The sequence below is a fragment of the Globicephala melas genome, chromosome 13 (assembly GCF_963455315.2).
Source record: "Globicephala melas chromosome 13, mGloMel1.2, whole genome shotgun sequence".
Lineage (NCBI taxonomy): Eukaryota > Metazoa > Chordata > Mammalia > Artiodactyla > Delphinidae > Globicephala > Globicephala melas.
The window spans coordinates 64,961,199-64,980,893 of NC_083326.1; the positions used below are offsets into that span (position 1 = coordinate 64,961,199).

The following is a 19,695-nucleotide window of genomic DNA, read 5'->3' on the forward strand; positions in this document are numbered from 1 at the left end:
CCCCCTCCCCCCCCCCATCCCACACATGCTCCACTGGCCTCCTTGCTGTTCTCCACACGCCAGGCACGGGGGTGCTTGCATCAGCTGTCTCCTAGGCCCGGAAGGCTCTGTCCCCAGATAGCCACATTGCTCAGATGTCACCTCTAGATGAGGCATCCTATTTACAACTGCCGCATCCTTCCAACCCCTTATTCTGCTCTATTTCTCCCAGGCACTTAGCATTTTCTAACACATTATATAACTTGCTGTTTATGTTGATTGTCTGTCTCCCTCCACTGAGCGCAATGAGAGCAGGGGTTCTTGTGTATAGTCCACCCGACTTATTGCATCAGCCAAACAGTGCCTGCACATAAGCAGGCATGGAGTGAATGTTAAATGAGTGAACAAATATTGCATTTACAAAAACAAGGTGAACACTGTTTGAAGTATACTGCCATTACATTAAAAGGTAAATGAATTGTATTTACTCGTATAAATTTAGTTTATCAATGGAAAGATTCCAGTGGTTGCCATAGGTAAAGACGATCCGTTGGCTGGGGACCAAGGAGGGAGGGAGACATTATACTTTCATACTTTTTGGATTTTCTTCTATGTACATATATCACCTATTTGGTAAATAATTCAAATGAAAATAAACATTTTGGAACAGAGGGAATACAATAATATCCCCCGTCTCGGCCCTTCTGGGTTAGCCCTGATGCATTTCGGTGTGCTTTGTACCTTTCCCACAGACACCTCCTCCTCTCTGCAATCATGGCATAAGAAGAGGCTCTTGCTGTAGCACTGGCATTTGATCGCCCTGCAGTGACAAGGAATGGACACGCCTTCCATTTCCTGACCTTCATCTGCATAGTTCTGAACCTAATGATGCCTGAATATCATATGCCTTGGCTTCTAGAGCTCACGCTGCAACATTAATTTCCATAATTAATGGCTGTTTAAAGGCTGACCTGAGTCACTGAGCTTCTGTGAGCTAGTTTCTGTTTGCAGAGAGAGGCATGTGGGGCTAGATGGCTTCCAGAGGCATTTATGAGATGGTAGCCACAGAAATGAGATGGTAGCTTTGGAGAGGAGGACCGTGTATGGGACAAGGGAAGGGGATGCAGACACTGATAATGTTCTAATGGTGAATTCACAGGTGCTTATTATATTTTTATGTCTCACAAATTAACATATATGCTACATAGAATGTTATGTGTGTGTTTGCAAAAATAATAAAAAGGAGATTGAAAAACAGAAAATTGAAGGACGATTTTACAAAAAGACTCTCTGTAACCAAATCCTGAGAGATCTGGAATTCCCAGCTTTGAGAATCTACTTGATTCAGCTCCCTGATTTCACAAGCAAGGAAATGAAGGCTCACACATTCCAAAGGATTTGCTTCATGAGTTAGAACTAGATTTGGAACCCAGCTTTCCTAAATCCCAGCCCAATGCTCTCCACACCACCTTTGTACAAAAGCTAGGATGCTCTAGGTTAGACAGACCCTTCACAACTTGGTCCTTTGAGGGACAGCGGTAGGGGCAGACATTCACATCACAAAGTGGGGTCCATGGCACACAGATCGAAGTCAGTTGCCTTCGTGTCAGAGTTAAATGTGCTGGAGGCCGACGCTTGGTGTCTTTGTTAGTGAGTTTCACTGCTAAGGGCTCAGGCCTCAGGGTGAGCTTCCCTGAGTTGCTCAACTTCCTCCTCCGTTTACTCTGGTATAAAATGGACCTGACAACGTACTTCAAGGGTTTGTTGTGAGGATCACACAAGATGGTGAAAGTGCTTTGATTATGAAGCTTGACTCAAATCCATTAACCATTCACTTCTTCTACACTTACCGAAAGGCCTCCTGGTATGTTCCTGGCACTGGGGAGGCAAGGAACCAGGACCGAAGTGGCCTCCACCCTCAGGGAAGTCTGTTGGGGGAAACAGACAAGCAAGTAGAGAATAAGAAGAGGGAAGTGTGCCAGTGGGGTAATTAAGCTATAGGATCACTCGCTAATTTTGAGTCGGGCAGAAGGTCGGCTTCCTGGTGGAAGAGTACAACAAGTTGTGTCCTGAAGAACAAAGAAGTGGATAGTGTTACAAGCAGCCCAGCTGCAGGAAAGAGTTAGCCATTTGGGGGATTAAGAAAGAATCCAGCATGTGTGGAGGAAGCCTTCACCCAGGGCCTCGAGCGGTAGGCTAGGAGTCCGGACTCTGTCCTGAGACCAGTGGGGAGCCCTGGGAGGGTTTGGTGTATGTGGTGGCTGGCTCTGGCTTGATTTCAAGAACAACTGCTCTGGCCAGCAGTGCATTGAGTCCACTGCAGGGGCCGACCTGTGTTGTCACCAGCCAGTCAGCCTGCCGAGGAAGGAGCCTGGACCAGGGCTAAGCAGTCCTGGAATCAGGCCTCAGTGATTCAGCAGAAGCTACTGAACCTCTTTGAGGTTCCTGTCCGTAAAATGGAGAATGTTATCACCTCACAGGTTTACTCTGAGGATTAACAGTGTGCCAAGTGCCCAGTACAGAGAAAGGCGCACATAGACACTTCCCTTCCGCACTATGAACAAAGCTGAGCCGCCTTTGTTCCCCACAGTAACCCTGTAAAATATCACCACCCCCACTTTACTGCCGGCCCTGGCCTGGGATGTTCGCGCCTGCGCGGTGGGCGCCGAGTGTGCAAGAGCTGCGTGGCTGACGCTGCTCAGGGTCGCCTGGCAACCGGGTCGCCTGGCAACGGGCAAGTGCTACAGAACCTTGCCGCGCTGAAGCAGGTGAGTCTGCGGCGGCCGACAGGGGCCAGGGGCCAGGGGTCCCCAGACCCACCCGGTCCTGATCAACAGGCCCCGCGCCCTCCCACCCCAAGGCAGCCCATACCCCTTAGATGAGGGTAGGCCCCTGTCCCTGGCGCCCACCGTTTCCTGAGAGGGGAGCCCCGATCCCAAATGGCTGGGCCCCCTCTTCTCTTCCAGCCCGGCCCCTTCTCCTCCTTCCCGGAGGAATCAGAGGAATCAGAGTCCGGCTCACCCCTCTTAGTGGAGTCGGTTCCCACAGGCAGGGGTTTGTCACTGCCACTAAACGCGGTCACAACCCCCATCAGCTTAATAATAACTCAGCCAAAGTATCTGGAGCCCTGGTGAGCCAGGCTCAAGAGTCTCAGCGAATATGGCAGCTTGGCGGGGGTCGGGGGTTGGGGTGGGGGTGGGTGCTATTATCATCTCCCTTTTGAGCTGCAGAAAGACACAGAGGAAATAACTTGTCAAGGGCCACCCACTGGCTTGGGTCTGGAGCCCATTCTTAACTACTAAGCCACACTGCCTACAGTTGCTCAAAGTGTGTGTGTAATAAAAATAAATCGCACTTTAACCTTATTTCCTTCTCTATGGATGTGCCGGGAGCATCCGACTGTGGGTCCCTGATGGGTGGATGTGCTAGACCCAGATTTGAACATTGGTTCCTAGTTCGTGACCTCCACGGCTCGTTGCCCCTAAACCTGTTTCCTCCTTCACCCCTCCTCCTGGGGTAGCCGAGTTGGATATCAGGTATTGCTGGCACAAGATAAGCACTGAATGGAGCTGATACAGTGTTTGCTCATTTGGCTTAGTTTGTGTTTTCAATGCCTTTGTCCCAAGGCCCAGCCTATAAAGTATCGGGAGAACTCTGAAGTTTGCAGGTTGGGCCGCCACTTCACTGTGAAGTTTGGGCTTCACTGTGACCTTGAACAAATCCCTTTGTTGCTCTCACTCTCAGTTTGCTCATCTGTAAAATGGAAGTAAAAATACCAAATCACAGCAGCAATGTTGACAACTTTTGGGTTCTTTTAATCAGTGGTTTCTGCAGAGCTTCACTTCGAAAGCGACAGAGCCGCCCTGTGCAGGAGCGGGAGGCGTGGGAAGATGGCCCACACCCAGATCTCCAAGTACCTGCCCCCCGACATCAACCCCACCCAGGCTGCCATTGCCTACGGCTGCCGGGCGCTGCCCAAGCTGAACGAGGAGCTGCAGTCGGAGGACCTGTTGACAAGGCAGAAAGCCCTCATGGCTCTGTATGACCTCATGCACGACCCCGAGCACGTCTACACAGCCATCCGCATAGGTGAGCGTGGCACAGCCCAAGTGACCACGACTGTGGTCTGGATGGACAGACACAGAGCAGCTTGAGGTGGCCCCTTCACAGCATCCCTCCCAGCTGGTCAGCCCATCCTCAACTGGACACCACCAGTGGTCAGCCCCCTCTGCTATGACTCAACCCGGTGGCCACACATCCACCCAATAGGCCTTTATCTGTCTCACCCGCAAGGCTGTCACAGAAGATAGGCACTGGCCCTACTGAAACCACACATACACGGGGACCTGTGTCCACTGTGTCCCACTCTCTTAATTACCCACATAAGAGTTGAACTGATTTTAGTGGCACGGTCACACCTGTCCCAGATCAGGCCCACGATGAGTGAACTGCCGCCTCCCCCACCAGCCTTATCTGAAGGGCTAGTTTAATCCCAGAGATGGTGGTAGCGGTCCCTACGCCGGGTGGAGCTTCAATAAAAAAGGTTGCTATTTAACGAGCCCGACTCTGGGCCAGCGCTGCCATACGTGCAGTGCCCGTGTTACCTTAGTCCTCGTAGCACTGGCCCTGGGAGGGAAGGAACCGCCTCAACCCACAGAGGAAAATGGAGGCTCAGAGAGAAGCAGTGTGAGGCTAGGGCTGCCCCATAAGTAAATAAGGCAAGATTTTTAGGTGCTCAGTCTGGCTTCCCAAGGTGTAACCCTTTCAAGGGTACACGACTAGTGGGTGACAAGGCTGGAATTTGACTTCCGGTCTCTCCAAACGCAAAGGGCATTTTCTGAACCCTGTGGAGGACTGGGAGGAGGTGTGCAGAGATTCACGAGGGGGTTTGGATGACAGGGTCCTGGGGGATGAGCCTTTCTAGCACCCAGAGTCCCCGCCAGTGACTCTGAAACACTCCATCACCCACACGATGCCCTCACACCCCCAAACAGTAGAGCCCTGGTGCTCTCGTTCTGGACATCAGCTCACTTGTCGACTTCTAGGTTAGCTGGTTTCTGAGCGTGGTGAATGTTCAGAGGTTTTTCTGCCCGTAGGCTGCCTGGAGAGCCTGAAAGATTTGCTGATGGACACCGACGACCTGGTGCGCATCAAGACCACTGAGGTGCTCTATATCATGGCCACCCACAACGTGGGCAGGTGAGCAGCTGCCTCTGGGTACCAATGTCACGCTTTGGAGCCGCACCCCTCCCCTGGGTGGCACATGCTTGAACGACCTTGAATGAGCTGCTCGCGGGGCAGGGAGTTAAATGAGTTCATGCACGTGAAGTGTCAGCCCCGTGGTGGCTTGGTTGGCCGCGGGCGCTCTCTCTCTGGTTCCCTCTCCCCACAGATGGGTGGTCTTTGGGAACTCACACACCCGCTTGCTCAGGGCCACCTCCAGATGGCCGCCTCAGCCCCTTGGTCCCCTCGACCCCTCAGCTCCCCATCTCTTCTCTGGGTTCTGATGTCAGGTCCCTGGGAGGGGGGTGGCCGGCCCAATCCCTGCGCAGCCCTGGCCCAACAGGTCGCTATGAACTGGGTGCGTGTGGGGAGGTGGTGACACAGTGACCGCCCCAGTTCACAGGTGTTGCACCAAACAGGGCAGACGGGTGCCGGGGAGAACGGGGGAGTGGGCTCGAACCTGGCATCTGCAGCGCCGCCCTTTCCTGCTCTGACCTGGCAAGGCTCTTGGTCGAGTCTCACTGTTCTCATCTGAGACAGATCCAGAAAAGTGCTTTCTCTCATTCTTCCTGCTCCTTTTTCCTCTTTCCGGACCCGATTTGGACATTAGGAGTAACCCCAGGGAGGGTGACGGAGGCTGAGAGGAGGGATGCTTGAAGTTTGGGGATTACAGGAAACTACGAGCCCAGTAACAGTGACCATAGGTCTGTTTATCCTCATAGGAGGTGTGGGGGGTGGTTCCTGGCTGTAACCACTTTAGCAGGGCGACTCAGTGCAGAAACTGTCACCGACTGAGGACCCGATGTGACTGGCACACTGTTCTCCAATGTCCCTCCCAGCACCACCGCAAGGGGCGGGGAGGAGCCCGGAGCAGGCAGCTGGTGTGCCCAGGGTCCAGGATTCCAAGACCCAGCTCACTCTAGCACACCACGCTGGACAAAGGGCAGAAGTGACCGGGGCCGACTTCTGAAGTCCGCCGGGCTCAATCGTCATCTCACCCCTCAAACCCTGAGTAACTGCCCATGTTGAAACCTCCTGCCTTCCTGGATCCACACGAGGAGTGACGGGGAGCGGATGAGTGTGGAAGCCAGGGGCCTGGCCTCTTGTCACCTTGGGGAGTTACAGCTTACAGAGCTGACTTACCAGCAGGGTGACTCGGAGTGGGCACCTGGGCGCAGAGTGAAGAGGCCCGGACACCTCACACCGGGGGTCAGGGAAGGCCCCTGCAACTTGGGGGTCCCACTGTGATTTCCTTCTCCCAGAACGACTCATACAGACCTCACGGCAGAGCACAGTCAGGCACTTCCTGTGTGCTGGGCACTGGGCCAGGCCCCGCTCTGAGTTCTCATTTAGTTCTGACCTCAGCCTCGAGAGATGCAGCCTTGAAACCCTCACCAGACGTAACTGGGCCCAGCAGTTAGTTGGTTAATCAGAAGGAATGGTTAAAAAGCTAGGATTGGAAGAAATTGTATCTTCCCTTCAAACAGTTCACCTTAACCCCAAACCCCTAAACGATCAGGCAGTCAGCAATCCCTGTGTGCCTCTTCTTGGCTATGGGCCCACTGCATGGAGCTTCCCATCATCTTTTTTGCTTAAACCAGCACCTGTAACATCATGGAGCTTTGATTCTTTAAAGTAGAGCAAGCACTCAGACATTAATGAAGTAATCTGCATGCAAAACCCTTCTAGAATCTTCACAATCATCTCACTATTTTTAAAATAAATGTATTTATTTATTTTTGGCTGCACTGGGTCCTTGTTGCTGCGTGTGGGCTTTCTCTAGTTGTGGTGAGCAGGGGCTACTCTTCGTTACAGTGCGCGGGCTTCTCATTGTGGTGGCTTCTCTTGTTGCGGAGCACGGTCTCTAGGTGTGCAGGCTTCAGTAGTTGTGGCACGTGGGCTTCGGTAGTTGTGGCTCACGGGATCTAGAGCACAGGCTCAGTAGTTGTGGCACACAGGCTTAGTTGTTCCACGGCATGTTGGATCTTCCCAGACCAGGGCTTGAACCCGCATCCCCTGCATTGGCAGGTGGATTCTTAACCACTGCGCCACCAGGGAAGCCCTATTTATTTATCTTTTTAGACACTGACCTTGGAGTTTCCCAAAACATTCACCTTTGTTTTCATAAGGAAATCAAAACAAAAACAAAAACCACCAACTCTTCTCCCATCAAATTGGCTTACCTGATATTCAGTGAATCTATATCATTATAACAAGAAGCATAACAGGCCTGCGTGGGTTTGGAGGCACGTGGCTGCCCTGGACAGTCCGCAGGTCTGTGCCCGGCAGGTGGAGAGAAGCGGTCAGCTCAGCCCGGCTGCTCAGGGGAGGTTGGTCATGCACTTCTGTTGCCTGGAGTCGTCCTCCACCACTCAGGCCGCACTGCTCTCACCTGACGTGAGGGCCACCCCAGCCTGTGCCTTCTCTCCGGAGGCCGCAGGAATGCGGTCCCGTCCAGCCGGCACGGGCTTAGGCTCCAGGGGCCGGGAGGGCAGGCAACCGCCTCTAGGTTCTTATTGGATCCTCTCGTGGCACGTTCGTTGTGTCTAAATCCCACTTCTCTTCCCCAGAGATGGCTTTTTAGAGCATGACGTCATCTACGCCCTGTCTTTCCTGCTGAGCGACCCCCAATCAGCCTGCCGGGAGAACCTGCACCTGGCCTTCAAGCACCTGGCACAGCTGCCTGCAGGTAGGCTCACCGTGGGCGCTTGGGTGGCCCTCGGTCTCCTCTCCTAGTCAGGCGCCTGCCGTGCCGATCACAGTTTAGAGCATATTTTTAAAAAAGCTATGCTTTTATTAAGGTACCATATACATGTTAAAAAGGCACACGTCATACGTGAACGCTTGACTAACTTGTACTAAGTGAACCTGCCACTTCCGGGCACCACTACCCAGATGAAGAAGTGTGCGGAGTATCGCCGGCACCTGCCCCTACCAGTCACCACCCCTCACCCAAACGTAAACCGGCTGATTTGTCTTCAGGTTATAAGACCACGGGTTAGTCTGTGCCTCTTTAAACTTGACATAAGTGGAAACATACAGTCTGTAGTATTTTGTTTCTAGCTTCTTCGTCTCTGTTGTGCGTTGTGTATTTGCCCATTTGCTCTGCAGTGTGGTATGCACACTATATGAGGGCGCTACGGTCTGTTTATCCCCTCTGTTGCTGACGGCCATTTGAACTGTTTCTAGTGTGTGGCAGCTCAGAATACAGTGGTCGCTAACATTCTTACAAATGTCTTTCGATGGACATGTGTATGCATTTCTTTTGAGATACGCCTTGGAGAGAATTGCTGGGCACAGGGCAACTTTATGTCCAGCTTTAGAAGGTACTACAAATGGCTTCCTAAAAGAGTTTTGCCAATTTACGCTCCCAGCAGTAGCGTATGAGGGTCCCAGGCGTTCTGTATCCGCACCCACACTTGATTTTTTGGCTCTGATGGTGGGTGTGTGCTTGCGTCTCACTTTGGTTTTCGTTTGTATTTCCCTGGTGACAAGAGCCCTGTAAACGTCCTCTGTGAGAAGCACCAGGGCACGTTTTAAGGATGAAAGACCCCACCCCGGGCTCACCGTCCCCTTCAGCTGACTGCTCCTGCTAATTTGATGCTGAGTCCAGGGTAACCGCCACCCGCTGACCGACCACAGCTGGAGGGTTGAGATTCGTGTCAGGTTGATACCCATCCTGTCACAAGACACAATGAGCAATTTTAAATGAGGGGCTCATTCCAAGAGGCAGGATATCAGGCCTTAAAGGGGGTGCCTTAAGGCCGACATGGGCCTTCAGATGTCCCGGGCCAGGAGTTGGACAGACCAGGTCCCTCTGCCATCCCCTCGTTCCCCGTGTGCCCCTAGACAGGCTGCTTCCCCATCTGGGACGTTGAGGCTGATGGGACCCCCTGCTCCAGAGGCCTGAAGTGAGGACCAGGCGGGAACACTCCCCGAATCAGGGCCCAGAGAGAAGTGACTAAGGGAACAGGTGCAGAGAGGCAGGCTGAGCAGAGCCCTGGGAGCTGGGGTTGCTGCCCGCCCAGCCGGGGCCATACCCTCCTCTAGCTGGGCTGGGCTGGGTGTGCCAGGCCGGACAGCAGCACCCCGGGTGGTCTTTTTAAAAGACCACCCCATCCCTGGCCCTATCCCACGTCACCTGGTGGGCCCTGCCCACATCTTCCTTGAACGCACCTTGGCTGGTTCTCCCGGGCGACCACGGTTGAGGGCCCCTGGGAATATCGGGGCGTCTCCATAAAGGACCAGTTCTGGGGCTGAGCTCCATGGACGCCTCTGCTCACCACTCAGGAACATTCCTTCCCAGGGTGTGGAGAGAGGGGACTTGCCGTTCTCACTCAAGGCTTTTAAAATCATTGTGACCTGTGTAAGCATCCAGGGGAAGAGAGAGATGATGATAACGAACATCAGGAACCATCCACCAGATTTGCTAAATCTTAACATTCAACCATATTTCATAGTTGCTTGAGATTTTGCTTAAAAAAATATAGCCCCCTGGGCTTCCCTGGTGGCGCAGTGGTTGAGAGTCCGCCTGCTGATGCAGGGGACATGGGTTCGTGCCCCGGTCCGGGAAGATCCCACATGCCGCGGAGCGGCTGGGCCCGTGAGCCATGGCCGCTGAGCCTGTGCGTCCGGAGCCTGTGCTCCACAACAGGAGAGGCCGCAACAGTGAGAGGCCCGCGTACTGCAAACAAAACAAAACAAAATACAGCCCCCTGTGAACCTCCCCCACCCAGCACCCTTTCTCCTGCCCTCCCTGGAGCCACCAGTAGTGGGTGAATTCATCCCCAACATATGTCTTTGTATTATTCCCTGGCGGTCTAGTGGTTAGGATTCTGCGCTTCCACTGAAGGGGGCATAGGTGTAATTGTATATAGATCTTGCCTTCCATGTTTTAAAACTCTCTAAATGGATTTTGCTGTACGTATCCCTTTGGTACTTGAAAAACCTAATGCTATCATTGGGAATGTACCCATGTGTGTCATGGGCTCCATTTCCTGATTATAACCCCAGCCTGCCCATCCCTTGTTTGAACGTGTGTACTTACATTCAGTGAACTTACTCCAGTCCGGCGGACCTGCATGAGCTGGTTTTCCCCAGGGCTTCCCCAGAGAAGGGCGTCATGGGGCCAGAGAGCACAATGGCTTCCCAGCTGGAGAGCCCGTCGTGCTCCCTCCCAGCAGCCTGGCCGAGTGCTAAGCCGTGTAGCTGTCGCTGTCCTATGGCTCTGCCATCCCCCAAGGCTGGGAAGGGGCGTCTTCTCTCTGCCTAGCACCGCCTCCATCTCCTCTCCTGCCCGGGGCCTCCCAGGAGCCTGCGCCCATTCTGCTGAGTTGTTTTTTCCATTTCTCATTGATTTGAGGGAGTGCTTCGTTTATCCGAGATTCTAACACTTTGCTGGTCACACATATTGCAAATATCACTTCCCAGGCTATCTGCGTGGCTTTTCTCTGTTTGTTTATTCATTGGTCCAGCAGTTTTTCATTTGAATAGTAGTGAGTTTCATCAATCTTTTCCTTTGTGACTTCTTTCTTTTTTTTGGTGTTGTTTAAGAGAATTTGGTGCTAATAGCTCATGGAGATATCCTGCCATATTTTCTTCTGAAAGTGAAAGAATTTTGCTTTTCACACTCAGTCCGAGAAGGTACCTGGGCCAGCCCAACACTGTCTTAATTACAAAAGCTCTAGGTATTCTGGGTTCTGGTGGACAGGCTGGAATCCGCAAGCACTAGGCTCACCATGGGGAGCAGGGGGTGTAGTTTGCACTTTATCGTAGGATTTATCACAGGAGTCCGTGCCCAGAGGAGGCCTGGGACACTCTGGGGACGGGTAGGTAGCAGTGGGTGGGGTGGGGGTGGGTAGCTAGAGGGAGGGAGGGGGACATGCAGTGTGGTAGGCGCCCCAGGAGGACCATCTGAGTGGCCCCTGAGCGCAGCAGCTCCTGGGTTGGCCCGTGTAGCCGTGTCCTGGGGGTGTCCTCGCTGGGCCTGTGGGTGGGGGTCTGGGTGGGTGAGGGCATCTACTTCTGGGGCTGTACTCTTACCAGCGTGGGGCCTCGGGCGCTAGCGAAGCCCATTGGGAGCAACAGGTCACAGGGGTCCAGCGGCTCTTCCGGGACGGTCTGCATGCAGGGCGCAGCGGCTCTCGTGCTGGTGGTCATGGGTCTGGGTTCTCTGTCCACGGCCATGACCAGAAGGACCCTCTGCACCTGGCGGAGTGCTGGGCACGTGTCTGGCACTCAACAAATACTGGTGGTTTAGCAGTTTCTATGCAGGATTTTAAAGGACTATTTGTCGGCTGTTTTCCTGCTGCACTTCACACCCATGTGTTGGGGTATCTGTGGGGACGAGGCCTTTTCTGGGCCCTGGCGCCCGGCCAGGTCCAGCTGGCTGCGTGGTTTCCCAGAGTGGCCAGGAGGGGGCGCCGCAGGACCGGCCACCGCCCAGCAGGGCTGCTCTGGCTCTCAGGCCTGGACCTGCTTGTCAGGAGAGGAGAAACCGGGATCGTGGGGCAAATGCCAGGCGCCCCGTCTTCCAGGCCCTGAGTGACCGGCCGCCAGGGATGCTGGAGGAACCCGTCTCCTCCCTGTGTGGACACAGCATCCCGTAGGAGAGGGCTCCAGGCTGACACCCAGGATTCCTCTGTAACTGGATTTGGGGGCCCACTGGAAGTGTCCCCAACCCCTCGGGCCCTCTGATGGTGGTCTCAGGCCCTGCCTGGCACACATAGTGCTGGGCGCTGAGAGCCGCCGGCCCACCTTTAGGGCAGCTCCACTGTCCCGCTGTCCCGACCCATTCATGTGCAGCTGGGCTGTGGGCAGAGGCAGGTGCCCTCCCTGCCCAGAGGAGAGAGCCAGGGCTGGGTGGCGAGGCGGCGGGGGCATCCCTGGCATCCCGCCATCACCACTGGGGGCTGGAGAGAGATGGGGGTACTGCGTCCATGGGAGCACAGGGTGAGGGGTGGACATCCTCAGCCTGACAGCCCTTGGCAGACAGTAGAACCCCCTCCCCACCCAGACTTAGCAAAGCACGAGGGCCCCCCAGTGGTGACCCTGCCCCTCTGGCAAGAGGACCCTCTCCCCTCAGGGCCGTCCTCCACCAACTCTGGCCCCCTGTCCCCGTCCCCTCTGCTGGGCCTGGGCTTGCAGCTAACACCGCGTCTGTGGACCTCTCTGGATGCAGCTTAGCACGTGCCTCCCCCGTGCCAGGCACTGCTCAGGCAGCAGCAGGGGAAGGAGGCGGGTCAGACGGTGCAAACACCCCTTCCCGCCTCAGCCTGGCCTGGGCGCTCTTTCATGGCCTGGGCTCTTTCATGGCCTGGGGTACTGGGCCCTGAGGGGATGATGGGTCTTGGGCCGTGAGGATGGGGATGGTCCTGTCAGCAGAGGGATCAGCTGGTGAGAGGAAGAACTGGAGCAGATAAAGACAGTGGGGGATGCGGCGAGGGGACCACTGTCCCAGGGAAGCCTCCTCCCCTCCTTGAACACATCTGGGCAGGAGGCAGAATCCTTCCATTTCCCTCTCACTGTGTATTTTTAGTTAAAGATGCTCACGCTGAGATTACTGCTCTTTTCACAGTTGGCATTAAAGTGCAAAATAAGTCTCAAAGATCTTAAGTCACAGGTTATTTCTTATACAAAAGCCCCTTGGGTTTTCGCTGTTTGGTGATGTGGGAAGGCGTGAAGGGGACCCCCACGTGGGCTCAGGGGTGGGGGGAACAAGAGCCAGGTCCGTGTGTCTGAGTGCTGTGTACCTGCACACGTGTGTCTATCTGTATCCCTCCCTTGGGGCTTCATGTCCGGTCCTGGGTTTGAGGAGGCGACATGGGGTAGGTCTGTGCCCCCGTGGGCTCCTGCCCTGGCTGTCCAGGTGCAGAGCTGGGCGAGGACCCAGGTCTTGGACCCAGGTGTTGGGAGGCACCGGCCCGCTCTGCTCCTCTCGGGGAGGATGGCTCCGGTGCTCCCTGACCTTGACCTTGGGCATCTTGCCTCATCTGTAAAATGGGTCACCGCTGACACCCCGCCGCAGGGATGAGTGTGGAATAAGATAGTCTGCAAGGAGCCCGGTGCAGTGTGAACAAACTTCCTTGACTAGTGTTTTCCATCCCTTGGCCCCCTAACCACACTGGCGAGTCAGCCAACGGTGGGCCGGCGGGGCCCCTCCTCCAAACACCCTGCAGGCTCGCCGTTCATGCCGGGGGCTGTCAGCACCCTCCAGGCCCACTGGGCATCTCCTTCGCTCTGTGGGGATGATTCTGACCCTAGTGGAGGTGTCTTTAGGGTGGGGGGGAGTCCAGGTGATGGTGCAGCCTGGGCTGGTACCATCATTACCCCCAAACCTCAGTCCCTTGGGACACACAGGCCTGGCAGGTCTCCCTCTTTTGCAGCGTCTTTCTACTCTTGGGGTTGTTTGTTCTTGACATTCATTTCAAAATGGTTTTTCCTAAACATGTGGAGGGAGCGGGGAGAGAAAAAGGAACCTCAGCACGGACGGTGTCCCCGCCACCCTCCTGCATGCCGTCCACGCACACAGCACTCGGGACGAGGCTCGGCTCATTCAGGATATTTTATTTTCGTAAAGTAGACAATCTCGGACTTTCGTGCGATCGCCAGCTCCTCTTTCCCTCTCGACATCCCTTAAAGTCCTTGGCTGTAACTCCTCACACCAACCTCGGGCTCAGGGTACCAAAGGCCGAGAGGAGGTTTGGCAAGGGCTCTGGCGGCGCCTTCGTGTTTGCACACGGCCCTCAGCCAAGGTAATCCACGTGGCGGTGGCGGTGGCAGTGCCCCGGGCCCTGGGCAGGAAGGGCCTCCCTCAGGCTGCGAGGCGGCCGAGCCTTCACAGGAGTCGAGGCTGCCCTCTGGCCTCCCTTTCCTCCACTTGCAGAAAAGCCACAGGTAATTTACTCTTTAAATACCAAGACATTTAGCTATTGTTCGTTCGCTCCTGGGTGAAGGACCTTCTTTAAATACATCACATTTATTTTCTGAAAGAAAAACGAAGCGGAAACCGCACCAGTAACAACAGGACGCTGCACGGGCTTATGTACAACTCGGCGTCGAGGCTGCTGCCGGGCACAGAGGGACAGACTTGTCCAGGTAACAATTTTACACTCAGCAAAGCCAGACACAAAAAGGACCACCCGAAAAAAAAAATAGGTTTTGAAAATCTGCATTTAAAAAAGAATACTCAACTGCATTGGAAATTTTCTGTATTTCTGCGAAACACCACGAGATTTGGCCAAAAAAAAAAAAAAGAAAAGAAAAAGGATGTCAGAGGAGAAAAACCAGGTTTCGGTTTATAAAACGTCCGACTCGTAGAAGAAAAGCTGGCGCCCAGCTCGCCTGGTCTGAGACAAGTTGCGCCACGCGTGTCACCATGTGGAGTTTTGCTGCATATTCTGAAGCGGTTTAAAAAGAGCTGTGAGTGGCCGGAGGGCTGGTCAGTGCTGTCGCAGGCCTGGTGCCCGGTCCCAGCGCGCACGTGGGGCGGCGTGGCCCCTGCTCTGGGTCTCCTCCCAGGTAGCCGGCCGCCCCTCCCTGTGGTCCCTCGGACCCCCATGCAGAGTGGGGCCACGTCGGGAAGGCAGGGTTATGTGGCAGGAGGGGCTCGGGGTGGACTTGGTGACAGCTCCTCAAGTCTTCACAGGACCTCAGCTACGCGGGGAGCCTGCTGTCTGCAGAGCGTGCGCGTGTGTGTGTGCGTGTGTGTGCGCAAGTGTGTCTACTTACCTAGCGATCTATCCGTACATATTCATGTTTGCGGAAACGTGGGGGCCGAGGAGGCGGGGCGGGGGACACGCTCCGGGCCCCCGTTTTCTGCCCCTGTGCTGGTCACCAGCGCGGGTCGGGGTGTGATGCCCCAGTCTCGCCACAGCCGACGCTGGCTCCTCAGCAGAGGCCGATGTACTTGAGGTTGTTCTGGATGATGACGTCGGTCACGGCGTCAAACACGAACTGGATGTTACTGGTGTCGGTGGCACAGGTGAAGTGGGAGTAGATCTCCTTGGTTTCCTTGTTGCGGTTCAGGTCCTCGAACTGCCGCTGGATGTAGACGGCGGCCTCCTCGTAGGTGTTCTGGCCGCTGTACTCGGGGAAGCACACGGTGAGTGGGATGCGCCGGATCTTCTGCGCCAGCAGGTCCTTCTTGTTGAGGAAGAGGATGAGGGAGGTGCTGACGAACCAGTTGTTGTTGCAGATGGAGTCAAAGAGGCGCAGGCTCTCCGCCATCCGGCTCTGGGGGGGGAGGGGGGGCGGTCAGCACGGCCTGGCCCTGCTAGGCCCAAGAGCACCCTCCCCGCCAGGCCCCAGCTGGCCCTGTGCTCTCCGACTCCGCTGGCCCCCTCTGGCCCCCGTGGTCGATGACAGCACGTGGCTTCGAGGCTGCCGGCTGGGGCCCCGCGCCTGCACGGGCAAGCCCCGCCTCCCATGGGGGCACCGTTGCTGCATCCCCCGCAGGCAGCATGCGGGCAGCCTCCCCGGCAGTCAGCTCCGCCTGCTGGGGTTTGGCTGGCCCCGTGCCTCCATCCTGCCAGGCAGGGCATCAGTCCTCACTGGAGTCCGCGACGGGGAGGCCTGTGTTCACGAAAGCAAGGGTGCAGGGCAGAGCTGGGCAGGCCTGGCCCCTGCCGGCGGTGTGCTCACTCAAGGCCACGTGGAGGATCCCGTGGCCGCCCCGCCCCCACCAGCACAGAGGACGCGAGGACGGCGGCCAGGAGGCACCGTGACCACAGAGCGTGGCCCTGGCCCTCTCTACCTCCCCTTGAGGACCGTGACCCTGCCGTGGAGCCTCTGGGTTTTCAAGGAACCCAGGGCCCTCGTCTGACTCCCACGCACAACTGACCGTCCTACTTCTAAAGGGACTCCTGCTGCTGGTGAAAGCTGCCCAGTGTTTGAAAGTAAAATGAATGAGATGAGCGTCCCAAGTGTGGGGCCAGTGTAGATCGGAGGTATCGGATTTAAGGACTTTTCTGACGATGTGGTAACAACAGGGAAGCTGCAGCTGGTGCTGATGGGTGGACACAGGCACCGGCCTGCTCCACCCTCACACCTTCCTATCCCCATTCTGCAGATAAAGAAACTGAGGCCCGGAGAGGCAGGAAATGTGCTCTAAGTCCCACGGCCAGGAGCTTCTAGGCTTGCTGCTCCTCCAAGGTGGACGGGCAGTGCTGCTGGCCCCAGGGTGGCAGTGCCCGGGGGAGGCCCCACGAAGCCCTGCTCTCCCACAGAACCTGCCTTCTCTCAGATACATGGTCTGACAGCATCAGTGCTGAGAAGGAACCACCGCCCCCACCACAACGTAGACATTGCCTCCAGGTCCTGCACTCCACCGGGGAGGGCCCGTTTCCAAAACCCACCCTGTGCCTTCTTTAGAACAAGCTCAGGAATAACAGACGCCCTGAAAGTGAGTAGCCTCAGGTCTTGGGTGTGTGTGGGGTGGGGTAAGCCTTCTGCAGAGAGAAACAGGATGCAGGACCCCCAGGTGTGCCTGGAGGAGCGGACGACGTTACACACGCAGTTAAGTGGTGGTCCAGGAATGTTACATTCTACTGGGTAGTAATTAGCGCTAACGGATTCCCGGAAGCTGCGTGGTAGGGACCAGCAGAGCTGTCATATCTCATGGGAATGACATCATAATCAGACGCTGTGCTTCTGACCCCAGATTTCACATCAGATAAATAATAGATGTGGCCATTAGCATGTATTCATTAATCCACTGAGCAGACACTTGCTGAGCAGGCTCTGAGGGCTGCCAGCAGGTCCCAGATCTCGCGCCGGTGACGGGGCCCCAGAGACGAGAGGCCAGTGGCCAGGCCAGGCCAAGCCCTGGGTGTGGAGTGGCGTTCAAGGATGGGTGGGCAAGCGTGGAGTGGGGCCAGGCAGGGGTGCTGGGATGAGCATCTGCACAGGGCCTGGGCCTGCCTCCATGTACCCTGCTAGGTCACTGGGGGTGAGAGCCAGGTGCCTCCCGCATCCAGGCCAGCTGCTCCTGCTGAAACAGTGCACGTGTGCCGAGAGGGGTCGGTCCTCCAGGGCATGTGTGCGTGGGAAGAGCTCAGCTGCCATGTCCTGCGTGGAGCAGGCCCCAGGGCCCCGACAGGCTGCGTCTGCCCTTCCTGCTCAGAGCACCCCAGGCTGACTTCAGACCCCAGGGGCCGGCCCCTCTACCCCACAGACGTCCCTCCGAGCCTCGCCAGGCAACAGAGGGCAGAGAAGGCTGGCAGGACGGGCACTGCTGTGCGGCCTGAGCAGGACAGACGCCCCTCGTGTCCGGCCCTTGCCCACACCTGGGGCTCCTCTTGCTCTCCTGGCAGGTGGGGCTCAGGTTTCCCTGTTCCCTCCCTCTCCCTTGGGACAAACCGTGGGGACCCACACAGGCCATCCTTTAGGCGGGCAGCGCTCAGGGAGCCCGTGGGAGGCACTGACTGGCCGGGCTGGACAAACACAGGAGCCTGGGAGCTCCACCTGCTCTCCCCCAAAGCCGCTGGGTGAGCACGGTGAAGGGGGCACTGTGTCCCGGGACCCACCACACAGAGGTCCCTCAGCCAGGAGAGGAGCCGTCCCAGAAGGCACTAGGCGGGCAGGGGGAGCTGGAGCCCCTTGGTGCTACCACCACTGCTGTGCAGGCTCCTGGAGCCAGAGCAGGAGCCCGAGCATGGGTGCGCGGGCCGAGCAGCACGCTGACACCTGAGTCACAGATCACTGAGAAAGGAACGTGCTGTTTTGAGCTGTAACTCTGGAAACCGTGAGAAGCACGCACAACAGTGTGCGTACAGGAGGAAGGCGCAACGGGCAGGGCCTCCCCCAGGGCCCCCTCCCCATTTGGCTCGCCCTCCGTGGCCTCCTCCACGACTCCTCTTCCCAGCCCCGCACCCCGGCGCCCCTCCTGCCGCACACGTCTGGGGTGCTCGGGCACCAGGATGGAACCCCAGTCCCTCGGTCTGCGTTCAGGGCCTCCCTGGTCCTGAGGGTGTGCTCAGCCTGGGGGCCAGCTGTGGCCCCGTTCTCCCCGACGCCTCCCTGGTACCCGGTTCTGACTCTACCCACTTGGTGCTGTGGGTCACAGGGTTGGGCCCCGTCCTCGTGTGGTCCACTGGGCCCTGGGGTGAAGGAAGCTGGGGCAGCTTTGGAGTCACCGGACTCTGCCCATCATGCCTTGCCTTGCCATGACTTCCACCAGCCTGACGCAGACATCCTCTCGCTGCAAGCCGGGGAGGCCACCCACCTCACACAGGGGATGGGGCCCTGGACAGGCGACTCCCAGGGCTGGGTGAGGACCCCGTGTCTGCACCAACCCCAGCGCTCCCCCAGCAGGAGGCCCTCCACGCCCTCAGCTCTGCAGCTGCTCCTCCCAGGAGAAAATACCCCACGACTGCTTGCCTGCGATGCCACCCAGGGCTCTGGTGCCCACCCAGCTCTCTCCAGGAGCTGCTCACAGTGAGAAACATCGTGTACAGAGATGACACAGAGCAGACGATTCCCACCAGAGGCCTGGGCAGCGGTGGCGATCCCATGCTCGGGAAGGGGCAGGGACCAGTGATTTGTAACAGCACACGTCAGACCCTGGGAGGCAGCCGGACAGTCCCCAGGGTGTCGCACAAGTCATTTCTCAGCCATTTGCAGAGAAAGCTCCTGCTTGGACACGTCCGAATACACTCAACCTCACCGAACAGACTGGACTCTCCCCAGGGGCTGCAGCTCGTGACCCCCCTCTGAGGGGCTTCCAGCTTGCTGCTCGGAGACTGGAATCTTTGCTAAGTGCCAAGCTCAGTGGTGGAGGCCTTTACCCTGAGCACAACCGCCACGTGACAGCACCCGTGGTGGCCTGGACCAGACCGGCTCCTGGAACATCCTGAGGAGGCCGGGGCTGGGGCGTGAAGGGGAGCCTCGGCCCCGGTCCCCCATGAAGGCTCCCCTGAGTTACGAAAGGGCAGGCGTCCCTGTTATGGGTACAGATTTGCGGCCTGGGGTTCGCTCTCACCACCAGGGCTCGCTGAACCTTGGACAAGTCCTTTCTCCTCTCCCGGCCTCAGTGTCCTCATCTGTAAAATGGGGACGATCACGGCACCCAGCACCAGGACTGCTGCAGGAGCAACATAGTGTTGGTTTGAGAGGAACCAGGTTTGCTGGGCCTTGGCCTGTGGCTGCCTTCCCAGCAGACAGTCTGCATGCCACTCACTGCCGGCGCCCTGGTACTGGGGTGACCTCATCTCCTCTTGTCCAAGACCTGCCCCCCTCCCCACCGGCACAGAGCCTCTGTGGGAGGTGGGATGGAGAGGGAGGGGGCCGGACTCTGCAGACCTGGCTCAGCTGCCATCCTGAGCCCCCAGGGCCACCAGCACCTCCCTCCAGGCTGCTGGCTCCCAGCTCTGCCTGGTTCCTCTGCTCTGGGGGCTCCATAACTGCTCAGCCTGGAGACCCAACGGCTGCCCAGAACCTGTGACACCCACTCAGCCCCTCGCTCACTGCTGCAGGGGCACAGGACAGCACCGATTG

The 19,695-nt window shown here is 56.8% G+C and overlaps 2 protein-coding genes and 1 long non-coding RNA gene across 5 annotated transcripts in view; 1 reads left to right on the top strand and 2 right to left on the bottom strand.

The window, feature by feature from the left end:
- Nucleotides 1-34: 34 nt before the first annotated feature.
- LOC132598330 (uncharacterized) lies at nucleotides 35-12,223 on the bottom strand. The gene is made up of 5 exons (XR_009566363.1): nucleotides 11,245-12,223; nucleotides 10,250-10,802; nucleotides 9,379-9,564; nucleotides 8,770-8,881; nucleotides 35-1,907 (listed from the first exon to the last, which is right to left on the bottom strand). It is a non-coding gene; the product is annotated as an uncharacterized lncRNA (long non-coding RNA).
- The window catches only part of RSPH14 (radial spoke head 14 homolog), a 62,110-nt gene continuing 45,118 nt past the window's right edge, over nucleotides 2,704-19,695 (top strand). The window contains exons 1-4 of the mRNA XM_060310238.1: nucleotides 2,704-2,747; nucleotides 3,802-4,068; nucleotides 5,076-5,178; nucleotides 7,773-7,891. Coding sequence (XP_060166221.1) covers nucleotides 3,870-4,068; nucleotides 5,076-5,178; nucleotides 7,773-7,891 — 421 coding nt within the window. The 5' untranslated portion in view covers nucleotides 2,704-2,747; nucleotides 3,802-3,869. The remainder of the gene's footprint in view (nucleotides 2,748-3,801; nucleotides 4,069-5,075; nucleotides 5,179-7,772; nucleotides 7,892-19,695) is intronic.
- Nucleotides 13,753-19,695, bottom strand: part of GNAZ (G protein subunit alpha z) — a 42,240-nt gene continuing 36,297 nt past the window's right edge. For all 3 annotated transcript variants that reach the window (XM_030836197.2, XM_060310237.1, XM_070046946.1), the window contains one exon: nucleotides 13,753-15,435. In XM_030836197.2, coding sequence (XP_030692057.1) covers nucleotides 15,091-15,435 — 345 coding nt within the window. In that variant the 3' untranslated portion in view covers nucleotides 13,753-15,090. The remainder of the gene's footprint in view (nucleotides 15,436-19,695) is intronic.